The 19,109-nt window shown below is 42.0% G+C and overlaps 1 protein-coding gene across 14 annotated transcripts in view; it reads right to left on the bottom strand.

Annotated features, from left to right (window-relative positions):
* The window catches only part of MYPN (myopalladin), a 346,898-nt gene that overhangs the window by 35,691 nt on the left and 292,098 nt on the right, over positions 1–19,109 (bottom strand). For all 14 annotated transcript variants that reach the window (XR_008846301.1, XR_008846300.1, XM_056530264.1 and 11 more), the window contains 5 exons: positions 9,684–9,792; positions 5,469–5,534; positions 5,075–5,216; positions 3,604–3,627; positions 1,315–1,431 (listed from right to left, as the gene is read on the bottom strand). Coding sequence is in view for 12 of the 14 variants with exons in the window: in XM_056530264.1 (XP_056386239.1) it covers positions 1,315–1,431; positions 3,604–3,627; positions 5,075–5,216; positions 5,469–5,534; positions 9,684–9,792 (458 nt within the window). In the remaining 2 variants the exon portion in view is untranslated. The remainder of the gene's footprint in view (positions 1–1,314; positions 1,432–3,603; positions 3,628–5,074; positions 5,217–5,468; positions 5,535–9,683; positions 9,793–19,109) is intronic.

Raw genomic sequence — 19,109 nt, 5'->3', positions numbered from 1 at the left:
ATGTTTACTTTCATTTTAGACGCGTCTAAAGGGTTAATGCCAGACATCAGCCCAATCGGCGATGTCCAGCATTAGCCGTGGGTCCTGGTAGCTTATAGTGCACGTCATACCTCAGGAGCGGCAAATGGACGTTAATGTATGTCCATTTGCAAAGAGGGATTAAAGAGTACCTGTCACCAAATAAAACTTTTAATATAGTGTTCCTTGTTTAAGTAGCAGACACTTTCCTATTCACTTGCTTTTAAATTATCAACATACATATGTTTACAATGTTCTGGTTCCTGCTGCATGTAATACCTTGCAGGAGACCAAACTCAGGAAGTGCTTCTGGCTGCACTGAGCTTGATTGACAGCTGCACAAAGCCTCACTGAAAGCTGCACAGAGCCTGAGGTCTTCTATTGATCACAGTGCTGCAAAGATGTGAGGGCGCAAGTGGTCCCCCAGCAGGCTTCAGTGATGTCATGCCTACTGGGAAACGCCTACTTTCTCCTGCTGGGAGATTGCACTGTTGCATGTGAGCAAGAAGAATGGTAAGCTACAGAGCTTTTTGAAAGCTCTGAAATTTTTGTTAAGGGTAGGAGGAGTGTTAGGAGTAGTTAGGGAACATAGCCTGAGTTAGTTTAAAAAAGTTTATTTGGTGACAGGTACTCTTAAAGCCTTTTACCATATAAGACTATATTCACATGGTGGATTTTTCTGAATTCCCTAGGATTTTATGATTCGATTTTAATTTTTTATCATAGGAATGTGACAATGGTTTTGGAAACATTTTAGCACAAAGAATGAATCCACATGAAAGAAGCTCTGCCCGAATGAGGCCTAAAAATGCCTCTTTACTGTTCTACAGGACACTCACAATAGACATAAAGTAGCTACATTTTTAGATATGTACTTTATTTTCTTATTATTGTAATAACTATGGATGTACTCAAGCTTCAAGATCAGATAGACTTACATGGTTACATAGTTAGTTACATAGTTAGTATGGTTGGGAAAAAAAGACAAATGTCTATTAAGTTTAACCAAGGAGGTGAAAGGAATGGGTATGGGTGAATGAAGGGAGGGGATTCTATATTTCTGTGTATTCATTAATGTTATTTTGTTCTAGGAATGTATCTTTCCCTGTTTTGAAGGCCTCGACTGTTCCTGCTGTAACCAGTTCCTTAGGCAGACTGTTCCATAAATTCACAGTTCTTGTCAACTCTGGAGCCTAAACCTTTTTTCTCCAGACGTAGGGAGTGCCCCCTTTTCTTTTGAGGGGGACTTGATAAAATTAAACATGTTTAAAATATTCTATATATACTGCTACTCACCTTTCACAGTCATATAGGCAGTGCTAGAAGTGGTGCCATACTTGTTACTTGCTGTACATGTAAACATGCCAGAATCTTCAGAAAAGACTTCTGCAATAACTAAAGTGCATATCTCTTCTGTTGAATGAAAGAGAAATATCCCTTTTTAACTCCCCACATAAGAACTCAAATACAATTCATTCAACACATTTTCAGACTCTTTAACTTTTTTATATTTTGTTATTGTGCGGCCTTGTGCCAAAAAAACAAACAAACTGTTTTTCCCTCTCAGTCTGCACTCAAAATGACATAAGTATTGAGACCCTTTGTTATGCCATTTAATGATTGGAGTCACTTTTAGTAAATTCAGTTGACTGGACAGGATTTGGAAAGACACAGCCCTGTCTATATAATACTGGTAATAGGAGAAAAGAGAATAAGAGAGTGGAGCCTAGTGTATTAAATAAACCCTCTTTAAGGCTCTGCAACTCCCTGGGAATTACAAGGAGGATGGTATCAGTAGTGAAATGATTATATTAATAAACCCATTTATTAAACCCGTTTATTAATAAAATCATTTCACCATCGATGCCATCTTTCTCATGATTCCCTGGGAGTTGCAGCATCTTTGAAGGGTTTATTTATTACTTTTGTCTGTTTATATAGGGTCTTACAATTGACAATGCAAATCAGAGCAAAAACCAAGCCTTGAGGGGGAAAACTGCCTGTAGAACTTAGGGACAGGATTTGGTAAAGGGCCAGATCTAGGGTAGGGTAAATAAAAAATTCAGTGGCCTTCATAATTTTTCAGGAAAAAAGTTTGGATGGTTGAGTTTCATAGATACTTTGTGCAGATGCGAGAAACTTTTGAAAGGTCAACCATCACTACAGCCTCCACCAATCTGGGCTTTATGGCAAAGTGGCCAGAATGAAGTCTTTCCTCAGTAAAAGACATATGAAAACCCACCTGGAGTTTGCATGAAAGTACCTAAAGGACTCTCAGACTGTGAGAAAAAAGATTCTCTGTTCTGATAAGTTAACTTTTTTTTTTTACCTCAATTCAAAAAAAGTGAAAGGGTCTGAAGACTCTCCCAAATTCATTGTATATATATTTACATAGTTAGTAACTATGTATATTATGTATATTAAGAAATGGCTGTGTTTCGGTAAATAAAGCAATAATCTCCAGCTGTTTTGTACAGATATTATGCAAATCGATGTATCTTGACGGTTGCAGAACCAGGAACCAGCCCCTGCAGCCATATTCCCACACATTTGACTCCAACTGACTCCTGCTGCCAATGGAAAACCTACTGTCAAAGGGAAGGTGCTAAAGGGAAGGTTCTCCTACTGTTGCCCACTCCCCAATACAATTAAGGGGTGTAGGTGGGTTGTCATGGCAGCACATCAGTTTTTTAGTACACCTATCAAGCCCTGCCAAAGGTAAGGCCTAATAAGATAATTATACAAAATACACTGCATTAGAGAAGTATTGCAGTGTTATATATACGGTAATTACTCACACATGGTCAAGTCCTCTAGTGTACGTAAAAAATAAAGTTTAATAAAATGTTTCAAAGCTTATTTGAATAAAACCTGAAAGCCCATTTTAAAACAACACTACCTATTATTGTAGAAGGAAACATCTTTTGGTAATCTCTTTTAGAGGTACAGTATATTCTAAGGGAAATGAAGAATTAAACAGCACCCACTGAAATCCGTAAGCTGTCCTGCCATCAGCTTCTCTACCCTCTTTTATGTTGTGTGCCTTAAAGTAGTATTCTGCCTTAAATGATCTTATACCTTATCCACAAAATAGGGGATAAGTGTGAGATTATGGGGCCCCCATGCGATCTCCAGAATGGCACCCAGACTCCTTTTGCTTTGAATGGTGTAACAGGTCAGCATGTACACCGCCACCGCATTCAATACTTGAACACCACATGTAAAACCACAATACTGTTCACAAATGTCAAATTGAATGGGGTTGATAACACACGCTGAACTAATGCACCATTCAAAGCAAAAGAAGTCCAGGCACCATTCTGGAGATTGCATGGTGTCCCCATGATCTTACACTTATCCTGTGGATAGGGAATAATACCCCTTTAACAGGGCAAAAGCAAAGGGGTGGACTACAGTAAATGTGTCAATAACAGGAACCATAACCAATAACAAAGTTTTGTAACAGAAATAGATAATATTTTACAGCTCTGGACTTGTTAGGTCTAAGTAAAGTCTGCTGTCAACCTTAGACCATGAGAATGAGAAAAAAAAAATTAAAATTTGTACTTATGGTTTTATACTTACCAGGTTCAGCCATAGATCGAGGCTCTAGAAGGAAATAAAATTAAAAATTTTGTTCAGGTTTGAGATTTTCCCATTTGTTTTATTAATAGGAAAGTCAGCATTGTTTAAAATATATTCTATATTTAACTATTGAGGTTTATTAGCAGTGATAATACAAACCATAGAGCTGCTTCATGGTACTTCCTCTTTCTTACTTCCGATTTTTTTCATTTGAGACATATGTAGGTGGAGGTATGCTTAAAGGGGTAATCCAATTTAAAACACAGAGGATAGGAAATATGTGTCAGGTCACAAGGGTCCTGATCTCTGGTATTCCCTATGATCTGTCTTGGGATCTTAGTCACTTATGTGCCACTCCATGTAGTTTCTATGGGGCTGCTGGAGATAGATGAGCCTTCTGCAGGGGTTCTAAAGAACACACTAATATGGGAAGATACCCCTACAAATTTCTAAAACAGATGATCCAACTAAGGAAATACTCATTGGCTGGTGATAGTTTTTCAAGAGTACCTCATACTTTATTGAAAGATTAAAAAAAAGTAGGTTTATTTTTTAAATACTGCTAACTGTAAATTGCATATTGCGTTCATATAAATTTTAAAAAGGTACTGTCATTATGAAAAACTTTTCACATTTTGAAGTACTACTGATAAGATGACTTTTTTAAATATTCATTTTTTTTAAATTGTCCAAGACACATACAAATGATATGTACATGATCAGGATTAGATACTGAGTAACATATCCCTTTTTTTTTTTTTTTTTGCACTATGACAGGTACGCTTTAAAGGACAACTGTAGTGGTACCGTTTTATATATGCCCATGCCCGGGCCTCAGAAATAAACAAAATAAATTCATACATACCTTCCTACGAGCCCCCATTGGTCCGGCACAGGCCTCGCGGTCCGGCAGTGCTGACGTCATTCCACTTCCTGGAGACGGGGAAGCCGCAGAGCCGTCGGCGTATCACCAGCCGCAGCGATGTCCCACCCCGGCTGGTGATAGGCTGAGCCGACTGTCATGTAAGAAGCCGGCCAGAGCTTCTTACATGACAGTGGGCTCAGCCTATCACCAGCCGGGGCGGGACATCGCTGCGGCCGGTGATACGCCGACGGCTTTGCGGCTTCCCTGTCCCCAGGAAGTGGAATGACGTCAGGGCTGCCAGACCGTGAGGCCTGTGTCGGACCAACGGGGGCTCGTAGGAAGGTATGTATAAGTTTATTTTGTTTATTTCTGAGGCCCGGGCACAGGAATATATAAAACGGCACCACTACAGTTGTCCTTTAACTGTACTTTTCTGCAAAACCAGATCAAAAACACGGGGGATACCCTTATTTGCACTCAAAGTGTCTTTTTTTTGCCATTGGGAGGCATTACCAGATAGGGTTAAAAATCACCCATTGTCATGGATTCAAATGTAGATAGGTATATGTGTGGATGCAGTAATATCAAATATAAGAAGTATATTACTTTTCTGTAAAATCCGAAAATCTGGTGAATCTTCAATCAATGTTCCTTCTCTGTACCATTCAACCTTTGGAGACGGAGACCCCTTGACTCGACTTTCAAATACAACCAACTGACCCTCAGAAGACGTTATGTCTTGCAGTGTCTAGAGAAAAGTAAAAGTAGGCAGACAAGATAAGATAGATATAGCTATTCACATAATGCCATTGATATAATACTACTTAAAGCCAATGAAAAATTATTATAGAGTTTCAAATGAATAATCTATAAATGATCAATATATATAATATTTTTTGGATAATTAATTTTGAAGTATAACTATAGAGTTGACGTTTTCATTTTGCTAACTATTTAAATATGTAACAGCAAATACTAATGGAAATTTGGGATATATTACCTTGGTAAAAACAGGAGCAGCCATTAATGGTCTTCCGTCTAGCCCTTGTAGGTATGTAGTCGAACTCTGTGAAAGAATTATGGATTCGTTATAAACTGGACTTGGACTGGAGTTTGAGCTAGGCTCAGGAGACTGCTGTTTTTTTCTTTAATTAACTGGTGCCAGAAAGATAAAGATATTTGCAAATTACTTCTATAAAAAAATCTTAATCCTACCAGTACTTATTAGCTGCTGAACACTACAGAGGAAATTCTTTTCTTTTTGGAACACAGAGCTCTCTGCTGACATCATGACCACTGTGCTCTCTGCTGAAATCTCTGCCCATTTTAAGAACTGCCCAGAGTAGGAAAAAATCCCCATAGCAAACATTTGCTGCTCTGGACAGTTTCTAAAATGGTCAGAGATGTCAGCAGAGAGCACTGTGCTCATGATGTCAGCAGAGAGCACTGTGTTCCAAAAAGAAAATCATTTCCTCTGTAGTATTCAGCAGCTAATAAGTACTGGAAGGATTCATATTTTTTTTTAATAGAAGTAATTTACAAATCTGTTTAACTTTCTGGCACCAGTTGATTAAAAAAAAAAAGTTTTCCAACGGAGTATCCCTTTAACATTAATGGACGAGCACGTAGGAGTTTAACATTAATGGACATTATTGGACGAGTCTATATCAGAATTGAAACATTATCAAATTTAACTCAAAAGAACAAGGATCAAGTCACTTTATTTTATGCAAAATCTATATATATAAAACTCAATGGGGGAGATTTATCAAAAGCTGTGCAGAGGAAAAGTTGACCAGTTGCCCATAGCAACCAATCAGATCGCTTCTTTCATTTTTTAAAAGAGCCTTTCAAAAATGAAAGAAGCGATCTGATTGGTTGCTATGGGCAACTGGGCAACTTTTCCTCTGCACAGCTTTTGATAAATCTCCCCCAATGTGTGTGTGTGTGTGTGTGTGTATATGTATGTATGTATGTATGTTCCACAAAAACTTTCAAACGGCTAAAAATATTAACATGAAACTTGGCACACATGTTACTTATATGTAAACAACAAACATAGGATAGGTAATTTAACCCTTACTCACCCCCATTTACCAGGGGCGGGTCTTATGTTTAAAGTCCAATGCAAGTCAATGGGAAATATATTTTACTGCATAACTTCCAAACAGCTGGAGATATTTCGATAATACTTGGTCACATGTTACTTATATGTCCACTTAAAATATAGGATAGTTAATTTAACCCTTAACTACCCCCATTTGTGAGGGTCAGGTTTTTTTTTTAAAGTCCCATGCAAATCAATGGGAAATGTATGTTCCCATCTAATTTCCGTTAGGCTGGAGCTATTTCATTACCTGGTACACATATTACGAGTCAGGATATGAGGACGGGATGGGAGGTCGGGATAGGAGGACAGGATATGAGGACGAGATATGAGGTCGGGATAGGAGGTCGGGTAGGAGGTCGGGATGGGATGTCGGGATAGGAGGTCAGGATAGGACGACAAGATAGGAGGACGGGATATGAGGACGGGATAGGAGGTCTGGATAGGAGGTTGGATAGGAGGTCGAGATAGGAGGACGGGATAGGAGGTCAAGATAGGAGGTCAAAATATGAGGACGGGAAAGGAGGTCGGGATAGGAGGACGGGATAGGAGGTCTGGATAGGAGGTCAGGATAGGAGGTTGAGATAGGAGGATGGGATAGGTGGTCAAGATAGGAGGTTGAGATGTGAGGACGGGAAAGGAGGTCAGGATAGGAGGTCGGGATAGGAGGACGGGATAGGAGGTCGAGATAGGAGGTCGGGATAGAATGTCAGGATAGGAGGTCGGGATAGGAGGACAAGATAGGAGGATGGGATAGGAGGTCTGGATAGGAAGTTGGGACAGGAGGTCGAGATAGGAGGACAGGATAGGAGGTCAAGATAGGAGGTCGAGATATGAGGACGGGAAAGGAGCTCGGGATAGGAGGATATGATAGGAGGTCTGGATAGGAGGTCAGGATAGGAGGTCGAGATAGGAGGATGGGATAGGAGGTCAAGATAGGAGGACGGGATAGGAGGTCGGGATAGGAGGACTGGATAGGAGGTTGAGATAGGAGGTCGAGATAGGAGGACGGGATAGGAGGACGGGATAGGAGGTCGGGATATGAGGTCAGGATAGGACGACGGGATAGGAGCTCGAGATTGGAGGAAGGGATAGGAGGTCGAGGACGGGATAGCAGGACAGGATAGGAGGACGGGATAGGAGGTCGGGATAGGAGGTCGGTATAGGAGGACAGTATAGGAGGTCGGGATGTGGGGTCAGGATATGACAACAATATATGAGGACTGCATATGAAGTCAAAAGCTTCCTCCTTTGTTTATTTTCCTCCCCAAAAAGGATTAGGAAGGAAAAACCGGGCAACACCGGGTACTGAAATTTTAATTAGAAATTAAAGCAAAGTTTAGTCAACAAAACGGGGCTATGGAGTCAATAAGGTTGTTTTGGGGCTAGAAAGCACTTTCTTTGCTCTATGAGGTCACGTTCTGATATCGTAAATCCTAAATATCCTATTTTTAAAAAATTTTAAGAACTGAAAAATACATTTGTAAAAAAAAAGTGATACGATACACAGTCATGGCAGTAAAATTAAGTATTTCTCACAGAAAAGGATTGCAGTAACATATATTTTGCTATAAACATGTTTATTCCCTTTGTGTGTATTGGAACTACACCAAAAAAGGGAGGAAAAAAAGCTAATTGGACATAACGTCACACCAAACTCCAATAGTGGGCTGGACAAAATTATTGGCACCCTTTAAAAATTGTGGAAAAATAAGTTTGTTTCAAGCATTTGATGCTCCTTTAACTCACATGGGGCAAGTAACAGGTGTGGGCAATATAAAAATCACACCTGAAAACAGATAAAAAGGAGAGAAGTTCACTTAGTCTTTGCATTGTGTGTCTGTGTGTGCCACACTAAGCATGGACAACAGAAAGAGGAGAAGATAACTGTCTGAGGATTTGAGAACCAAAATTGTGGAAAAATATCAACAATCCCAAGGTTACAAGTCCATCTCCAGAGATCTACAGTAGATTTGCCTTTGTCCACAGTGCGCAACATTATCAAGAAGTTTGCAACCCATGGCACTGTAGCTAATCTCCCTGGGTGTTGGGCGGAAGAGAAAAACTGATGAAAGGTGTCAAGGCAGGATAGTCAGGATGGTGGATAAGCAGCCCCAAACAAGTTCCAAAGATATTAAAGCTATCCTGTAGGTTTAGGGAGCATCAGTGTCAACGCAAACTATCCGTCAACATTTAAATGAAATGAAACGCTATGGCAGGAGACCCAAGACACACAGACATAAAAAAGCAAAACTATATTTTGCCAAAATGAACTTGAGTAAGCCAAAATCCTTCTGGGAAAACATCTTGTGGACAGATGAGACCAAGATAGAACTTTTTGGTAATGCACATCATTCTACTGTTTTACCGAAAATGGAATGAGGCCTACAAAGAAAAGAACACAGTACCTACAGTGAAATATGGTGGAGGTTCAATGATGTTTTGGGGTTGTTTTGCTGCCTCTGGCACTGGGTGCCTTGAATGTGCACAAGGCATCATGAAATCAGAGGATTACCAATGCATTTTGGGTCCTACTGTACAGCCCAGTGTCAGAAAGCTTGGTTTGTGTTTGAGATCTTGGGTCTTCCAGCAGGACAATGACTACAAACATACATCAAAAATCACCCAGAAATGGATGGCAACAAAGCGCTGGAGAGTTCTGAAGTGGCAGCAATGAGTCCAGATCTAAATCCCATTGAACACCTGTGGAGAGATCTTAAAATTGCTGTTGGGAAAAGGCACCTGGAGACCTGGAGCAGTTTGCAAAGGAAGAGTGGTCCAACATTCTGGCTGAGAGGTGTAAGAAGCTTATTGATGGTTATAGGAAGCGACTGATTTCAGTTATTCTTTCAAAAGGGTGTGCAACCAAATATTATGTTTAGGGTGCCAATAATTTTGTCCAGACCATTTTTGGAGTTTGGTGTGACATTATCTCCAATTAGCTTTTTTTCTCCCTTTTTTGGTTTAGTTCCAATACACACAAAGGGAATAAACATGTGTATAGCAAAAAATGCGTTACTGCAATCCTTTTCTGTGAGAAATACTTCATTTTCTTGAAAAAATTCAGGGGTGCCAACATTTACGGCCATGACTGTATTGTTTTCCTACCTGTTGTGTTACTGTTGGCTGTGAATGCTGTATTACAGTGATCGGAACATTTCTTTCTTGAAGGGCCTCAGGTTTAGACACTTCTTCTGTCAAATTTTCACTTTGTGACCTTAAAAGCAATACATCAAAGACAATAATAAGTTTTTGTTATAAGTAATGAATATACCCCTCAGTTGAACATTTTAAAATGACAGTTATAAAACTAGGTTTACATGACAATTCGTTCGTTTTTTTTTTAATTCATTGTGAATCTGCAACAAAAATTGGGATTTGTATTGTAGATTTTCACTTTCTATAGCACAGCTTTTTAAATAGATTTAGTCCCATTCAATTTTGGCTTTTTAGTGTACAGACTGCCGGACATATAGTGATCCCTCAATATTAATTGGTTCCAGGATGAACAATTGTATATCAAGAAAATTGTATCTTGAGAACATAACTCTATGGAAAATTAGTAATTGGTTCCAAAATGTTCAGAATCTCAACCTAAATAAGAATAAATGAAGATTAAAGAAAAATGACAAGATACAAACAGATAAAGCAAGTTCTTAGATATAAAAGTCAGAAATAGCTGCTGGAAGCTATAAATAACAATATAAATAGTTGTCAGGTGTTTCTTTAAGGTCGTGCACAGTATACACGGTTCACCAGAGATACAAAATGGAGCCACCCTTACCTGTGTCCAAAGGAGGTTCTAGTCCTTGCACAGGTAACTACAGTCACTATACTGTAGGGTATGAGCGAACGGTCAGCACTGCGGCAAAGTCCTCGTGCACGAGGAAAACACTTGAACAGATGAAGAAGATCCCGTCACACGGTAAGTAGCTTTTTACTCCTTTTTATTAGAATTTTTTAGCTTTGCGTTACTGCACGTTACGGCTCCACCTGAGCCTTTCTCAACAGCTGATCATCAGCTGTTGAGAAAGGCTCAGGGGAGCCGTAACGCGTGCAGTAACGCAAAGCTGAAAAACTCTAATAAAAAAGAGTAAAAAGCTACTAACCATGTGCTGGGATCTTCTTCATCTATACTGTAGGGTGACACTTCTAGACAGCAAATAAGTGCATGTACATAAATCATACAGGTATTTTACCTACTCTGTTTGCTTGAATCCACCAGCCAAAACATTTATTTACTCTTTATATTAAAATCCCATTTTTTATGTGGTTGCTGCATGGATTTTGGTGCAGAACCCAAATGAAATCATACTTCATTTATGCATCCTTTATATAACTAAAATCATTATGTAAGTGGTTGTAAAAAAAAATACATAGCTCTCAAACTTGTTGTAGTTGTGTAGCTTACTGTTCAATAATGGATTCTTATTTATATTTTTCCATTTTACTAATATCAGACACTTTTACATTTAGTAGCAAAACATTTTAAAATATAGAATAAATCTAGTTAAGAAAAAATATAAGTACAATGCAATACTTATCTAGTATTGATCTTGATTTAAAGCCTATATTACAGTCTAGCACTGAATTCAAAATTACTGACTTTAGATGTTAACATCTCCCAACATTCCTTACTGACTCAAAGTCTGCAGAGATTTTTTTTTGTTAAAGATGCAAGGCTGTGATGTATGCAACTGTATAGGCATACTGTAAAGTAGCATATGGAGCTGCTTGACTGTGGTTGTTGACACGTTTTTTTAACTGTTTCCAATGGCAACTAGCAGCGTGTACTGCTGGACTATAATGCAGATTGTAATTTAGCTTTATAAAGATTATTCATATATGTAAATAATAACATAGGGGGGAATTTATCATTGTATATAGAGCTTTTTTTGTTGTCTATTTTTTTATGCAACCATGTCTACGGTTAAGCTTACCATAGAACACTTTCTACTGTAGAATCAAATTTATTAACTGCGTTTTTTTTTCTAACGCAAAAAAAATTAGCAAAAGCACTTTTCTTGCGCAAATATACACCACCTAAGAGGACACATACCAAAGTGTTCTAAAGCATCTGAGAATTATATTAACTATTTTGGGACAGTTAGGACTACTACTCCCATCATGGACTGACTGCCCAAAATGGGATTTGTAGTCCAGGGGCAGAGGTGCAGATCGCACCGGGGAATTTGCCAGAGACCAGCTGCAATCCGCATTTATTAACTGTAAAAGCCGGCGGCATATGCGACTACACTGCGCTGCCTGCCGGCTCCTGTAAACTGTATCACATTTTATAATCCCCGCCCGGGAGACAGGAGCTCTGATTGGTGAATAGCTATAAATGCAGATCGCAGCGTTTCTCTGGAGAATGACCTGGTGCGATCTGCCCCTCAGCCCCTGGACTATAACTCCCATCATGGACGGAGTCTGTCCAAGATGGGAGTAGTAGTCCTAAAAGTCCTGCAGACGGGGGATGTGCAAGTACCTGTTACACCGAGCGCTCCGGGTCCCTGCTCCTCCCCGGAGCGCTCACGGCGTCTCTCTCTCTGCAGCGCCCCGGTCAGACCCGCTGACCGGGAGCGCTGCACTGACATTGCCGGCGGGGATGCGATTCGCATAGCGGGACGCGCCCGCTCGCGAATCGCATCCCAAGTCACTTACCCGTCCCGGTCCCCGGCTGTCATGTGCTGGCGCGCAGGTCCGCTCTCTAGGGCGCGCGCGCCAGCTCTCTGAGACTTAAAGGGCCAGTGCACCAATGATTGGTGCCTGGCCCAATTAGCCTAATTAGCTTCCACCTGCTCCCTGGCTATAATACCTCACTTCCCCTGCACTCCCTGGCCGGATCTTGTTGCCTTGTGCCAGTGAAAGCGTTTAGTGTTGTCCAAAGCCTGTGTTTCCAGATCTCCTGCTATCCATATTGACTACGAACCTTGCCGCCTGCCCCGACCTTCTGCTACGTCTGAACTTGCCTCTGCCTAGTCCTTCTGTCCCACGCCTTTTCAGCAGTCAGCGAGGTTGAGCCGTTGCTAGTGGATACTACCTGGTTGCTACCGCCGCAGCAAGACCATCCCGCTTTGCGGCGGGCTCTGGTGAACACCAGTAGCATCTTAGAACCGGTCCACTGGCACGGTCCACGCCAATCCCTCGCTGACACAGAGGATCCACAACCAGCTTGCCGAATCGTGACAGTAGATCCGGCCATGGATCCCGCTGAGGTGCCGCTGCCAAGCCTCGCTGACCTTACCACGGTGGTCGCTCAGCAATCGCAGCAAATTGCCCAACAAGGACAGCAGCTGTCGCAGTTGACCGCCACGTTACAGCAACTTCTGCCACTGCTACAGCAGCAACCATCTCCTCCGCCAGCTCCTGCACCTCCTCCGCAGCGACTGGCCACTCCCAGCCTCCGCTTGTCCCTGCCGGACAAATTTGATGGGGACTCTAGACTCTGCCGTGGATTTTTGTCTCAATGTTCCCTGCATAGGGAGATGTTGTCGGACCTATTTCCTACAGAACGGTCTAAGGTGGCGTTCGTAGTGAGCCTTCTTTCTGGAAAGGCCTTGTCTTGGGCCACACCGCTCTGGGACCGCAATGATCCTGCCACAGCCACAGTCCAGTCCTTCTTCGCTGAAGTCCTTAGTGTCTTCGAGGAACCAGCCCGAGCTTCTTCTGCCGAGACTGCCCTGCTGAACCTGGTCCAGGGTAATTCTTCAGTAGGCGAGTACGCCATCCGATTTCGTACTCTCGCTTCCGAATTATCTTGGAATAACGAGGCTCTCTGCGCAACCTTTAAAAAAGGCCTATCCAGTAACATCAAGGATGTGCTGGCCGCACGAGAGATTCCTGCCAACCTGCAAGAACTTATCCATTTGGCCACCCGCATTGACATGCGTTTTTCTGAGAGACACCAGGAGCTCCACCAGGAAAAAGACCTAGATCTCTGGACACCTCTCCCACAGTATCCTTTGCAATCTATGCCTGTGCCTCCCGCCGAGGAGGCTATGCAAGTGGATCGGTCTCGTCTGACCCAGGAAGAGAGGACTCGCCGTAGGGAAGAAAATCTTTGTCTGTACTGTGCCAGTACCGAACACTTCTTGGTGGATTGCCCTATTCGCCCTCCATGTCTGGGAAACGCACGCACCCAGCTCACGTGGGTGTGGCGTCTCTTGGTACGAAATCTGCTTCTCCACGTCTCACTGTGCCCGTGCGGATTTCTCCTTCTGCCAACTCCTCCCTCTCAGCCGTGGCCTGCTTGGACTCTGGTGCCTCTGGAAATTTTATTCTGGATTCTTTGGTGAATAAGTTCTGCATCCCGGTGACCTGTCTCGTCAAGCCGCTCTACATTTCCGCGGTCAACGGAGTTAAATTGGATTGCACCATGCTTTACCGCACAAAACCCCTCTTAATGTGCATTGGACCCCATCACGAAAACATTGAATTTTTCGTCCTTCCCAACTGCACCTCTGAAGTCCTCCTCGGTCTGCCATGGCTCCAGCATCATTCTCCCACCCTTGACTGGACCACCGGGGAGATCAAGAATTGGGGCTCTGCTTGCCACAAGAAATGCCTCTCCTCTCCTCCCAGTCCCGTCAGGCAAGCCTCAGTGCCTCCTCCTACACCTGGTCTCCCCAAGGCCTATCAGGACTGTGCCGTGCCTCCTCATGGCCCCCGTCCTGGGGACACCCTGCCCTGTGCCAAGCTTCACCCTCTTCCCTCCCTCCCCATTCCCACTCCTGCTGTACTGCCTGCCTTTGAGGAAACCCTACAATCACTCCCGGTGTCCTCGTCCCATGTGAAGCAGTTGCCGGACAAAAAAAGGGGGAGACCTAAGGGGGGGGGGGGTACTGTTACGCTGAGCGCTCCGGGTCCCTGCTCCTCCCCGGAGCGCTCACGGCGTCTCTCTCTCTCTGCAGCGCCCCGGTCAGACCCGCTGACCGGGAGCGCTGCACTGACATTGCCGGCGGGGATGCGATTCGCATAGCGGGGCGCGCCCACTTGCGAATCGCATCCCAAGTCACTTACCCGTCCCGGTCCCCGGCTGTCATGTGCTGGCGCACGCGGCTCCGCTCTCTAGGGCGCGCGCGCGCCAGCTCTCTGAGACTTAAAGGGCCAGTGCACCAATGATTGGTGCCTGGCCCAATTAGCCTAATTAGCTTCCACCTGCTCCCTGGCTATAATACCTCACTTCCCCTGCACTCCCTGGCCGGATCTTGTTGCCTTGTGCCAGTGAAAGCGTTTAGTGTTGTCCAAAGCCTGTGTTTCCAGATCTCCTGCTATCCATATTGACTACGAACCTTGCCGCCTGCCCCGACCTTCTGCTACGTCTGACCTTGCCTCTGCCTAGTCCTTCTGTCCCACGCCTTCTCAGCAGTCAGCTGTTGCTTAACTACAGCCCCCATGATGGGAGTTGTAGTTTAGCAACAATTGGAAGCTCCCTGTTTATGAACACGCTGCATTATGTGCGCTCTCCAAAAAACGCACTAACCCATATTTCTTATTTTTCTTTTCTTCTAATTTCGGATACCTGTATGCCGAGGACTATGTCAGATTCGGTGGACTGCGACGATGACCAGCGTTTTTCTTTATTTCAATAAAATGGTTAACAAGGGCTGTGGGGTAGTGTTTTTTTAAATAAATAACATTTTCAATGTGTTGTGTTTTTTTATCATTGAATTTTCAGGCTTAGTAGTGGAAGCCGTCTTATAGACAAAATCCTACTTACTATGCCAGGGCTAAGCGTTAGCCCCAAAATCAGCTAAAGCTAACCTCTAATTATTACCACGGTACCCACCGCCACAGGGGTGCCGAGAAGGGCCGGTAACAACAGGCCCGGAGTGTCAAAAATGGCGCTCCTGGTCCTAGGCGGTAAAAGGCTGGTGTTATTTAGGCGGGGAAGGCCAGCAACAATGGTCCTCGCCCACCCTGGTAACGTCAGGCTGTTGCTGCTTGGTTGGTATCTGGCTGGTGCTGAAAATAGGGGGAACCCTATGCATGTTTTTTTTTTATTATTATTTTAAATACACAAATAAACGTGTGGTTTCCCCCATGTTTTCATTATCAGCCAGATACCAACCAAGCAGCAACAGCCTGATGTTACCAGGGTGGGCGAGGACCATTGTTACTGGCCCTCTTCAGCCTAAATAATGCCAGCCTGTTACTGCCTAGGCCCAGGAGCGCCATTTTTGACGCTCCTGGCCTGTTGCTACTGGCTCTTCCCAGCACCCCTGTGGTGGTGGGTAGCTGGGAGCAATAATTGGGGGTTAGTGCTAGCTGATTTTGGGGCTAACTCTAAGCCCTGGCTTAGTACTGGATTCTGTCTACAAGACAGCTTCCATTACTAAGCCTGAAAATTCAATTATAAAAAAACACAACACATTGAAATTTTTATTTATTTAAATAAAAACACTCCCCCACAGCCCTCGTTAACCCTTTCATTGACATTTAAAAAAAACACTGTTCATCATCGCAATCTGCCAAATCTGACATAGTCCTCCGCATTCACTTATCTAAAATGAGAAGAAAACAAAAACAATAAAACTATATCCATTTCTGTGATTTCTACACTATCAAAAAGCTGGTGTGAAATTTTTGATGTAAACTGGACTCTCACCCCTTCAAAAATATCATGTAAAGCAGACAATATATGTGGACACACCCACTTTTACAAAACTGACGTGAAATTTTTTTTTTTTACTTTTTTGAGAAAAATGCGGAAAAGGGGAGATTTATATTTTATTGGGGGGTTTGCTTTTTCACATTTTCTTAAAAGTTTTTTTTAACATTTATTTGACACTGGAGTTGGGAAGGAATTTTTACCTCTAGTATGAGGATGTTTTGCCTTCCTCAGGATCAACTCAGCAGGGACTCAATAGGGATGTAGGTTGAACTTGATGGACCGTGGTCTATTTTCAACCTTATAAACTATGTACTGTAACTATGTAACTTTTTATGTCCCCATAGGAGACTATCTATAATAATCTTTAGATTGCTTATACTGTTCAGTTTTATGCATAGGCATAGCAATGATCAGTATTATCAGTGATCTACTTCTCTGATCTGCCTTCTAGCAGACGTCGGGAGAGCAGCAGTGGCAGGTGAGGGGCCTTCGTCCTTCATATTTATCATGCTAAAACAGGGGGTTGATAAATTTGGAGCACATAAGCAAAACACAAAAGTCTCAGTTGAGACCTTTTTGCAACTTTTTAAAGGGGGAAACATTTTTTTTTTAAATCAACTGGTGCCAGAAAGTTAAACAAATTTGTAAATTAGGAAAAAACGGCAGTGGGTGTGCTCAATCTGTCAGATCGTCCGAAAATCCAGTACAGTGTAGACCCCTAATGACTACACCAGGGTTTTGGGAAAGCAAAAATAATTTGACAAGCAAAAAAAATTAATGAAGAGGGAATGTACTGGTTCTCATGGACATAAGAATATGTGCAGACATGGATGCAACCATGACTTAAAATGTAGAATAAAAATAAATATGTATGATGTGAAGTCTAAAACACCCAAAAGTATATAGGTAGTGAAAACTAAGGCTTTCTAAATGGTGGGTTATTGAGATATTTAAAATAACGGTAAAATAATGATACAGTGGGGATCAAAAATTTTGGCACCCCAGGTAAAAAATTCTATTAATGTGCACAAAGAAGCCGAGGAAAGATGGAAAAATTTCCAAAAGGCATCAAATTATAGATTTGACATTCTTATAATATGTCAACAAAAGTTAGATTTTATTTCCATCATTTACACTTTCAAAATAACAGAAAACAAAAAAATGGCATCTGCAAAAGTTAGGTCACCCTGCAGAATTTATAGCATGCACTGCCCCCTTTGCAAAGCTGAGACGTGCCAGTGTCATGGATTGTTCTCAATTATCATCTGGGAAGACCAGGTGATGTCAATCTCAAAGTTTTTAAATGCCCAGACTCATCTGACCTTGCCCCAACAATCAGCACCATTGGTTCTTCTAAGCAGTTGTCTAGAAATCTGAAACTGAAAATAGTTGACGCTCACAAAGCTGGAGAAGGCTATAAGAAGATAGCAAAACTTTTTCAGATGTCAATATCCTCTGTTCGGAATGTAATTAAGAAATGGCATTCATCAGGAACAGTGGAAGTTAAAGCAAGATCTGGAAGACCAAGAAAAATATCAGACAGAACAGCTCGCAGGATTGTAAGAAAAACAAATCAAAACCCATGTTCGACTGCACAATCCCTCCAGAAAGATCTGACAGACACTGGAGTTGTGGTAAACTATTCCACTATAAAGAGATACTTGTACAAAAATGGTGTTCATGGAAGAGTCATCAGAAGAAAACCTCTTCTACATCCTCACCACAAAAATCAGCGTCTGAACTTTGCAAATGAACACATAGACAAGCCTGATGCATTTTGGAAACAAGTTCTGTGGACCGATGAGGTTAAAATTGAACTTTTTGGCCAGAATGAGCAAAGGTACGTTTGGAGAAGAAGGGGAACAGAATTTAATGAAAAGAACCTCTGTCCAACTGTTAAGCATGGAGGTGGATCAATCATGCTTTGGGGTTGCAGTGCAGCCAGTGAACAGGGAACATCTCTCGAGTAGAAGGAAAAATGGATTTAATATAATTTCAGCAAATTTTGGATGCTAACTTGATGCCATCTGTGAAAAAGCTGAAGTTAAAGAGAGGATGGCTTCTACAAATGAATAATGATCCTAAACACACCTCGAAATCCACGGGGGATTACATCAAGATGCGTAAACTGAAGGTTTTGCCATGGCCTTCACAATCTCCTGACCTCAACATAATTGAAAATCTATGGATAGACCTTAAAAGAGTAGTGCATGACAGACAGCCCAGAAATCTCAAAGAACTGGACGACTTTTGTAAGGAAGAATGGGCAAAGATACCTCAAACTAGAATTGAAAGACTCTTGGCTGGCTACAAAAAGCATTTACAAGCTGTGATACTTGCCAAAGGGGGCAGTACAAGATATTAACTCTGCAGAGTGCCCAAACTTTTGCAGATGCCATTTTTATGTTTTCTGTTATTTTGAAAGTATAAATGATGGAAATAAAATCTAACTTTTGTTGACATATTATAAGAATGTCTAATCTGTAATTTGATGCCTTTTGGAGATTTTTCCATCTTTCCCTGGCTTCTTTATGCACACTAATACAAATTTTTACCTGGGGTGCCCAAACTTTTGATCCCCGGCAATTCACTTTGGTAGGTGACAAACAAGGTATGATAAAAATAGTAAATAAAGGAATAGTAAAAGTATTTATAATAGTTCAAAATGCTCAAAACTGACAGCCAATTACTTCCAAATTACTGTCCAAGGCTTGCAAATATGGTAATCCACAGAGTAAATACTGTCATAAATGGAAAGTTACGGTTTGTTCTGTGTCAGAGTAGTGCTGGAGCACCGTGGAATTGAGCCCACCCTTGCAGTGCTGCTGCTGTGCGTGCTGATGTGTGCGCTTGTACAGGCTCTGCTGACACGTAGGCTTGATAAGGATACTGTGTGATCAGAGAAGAGCTGGAGTCCC

The sequence above is a fragment of the Hyla sarda genome, chromosome 7 (assembly GCF_029499605.1).
Source record: "Hyla sarda isolate aHylSar1 chromosome 7, aHylSar1.hap1, whole genome shotgun sequence".
Lineage (NCBI taxonomy): Eukaryota > Metazoa > Chordata > Amphibia > Anura > Hylidae > Hyla > Hyla sarda.
Note: the sequence above shows the minus strand (reverse complement) of the source record. Positions and strands in the feature narration are given on the sequence as shown.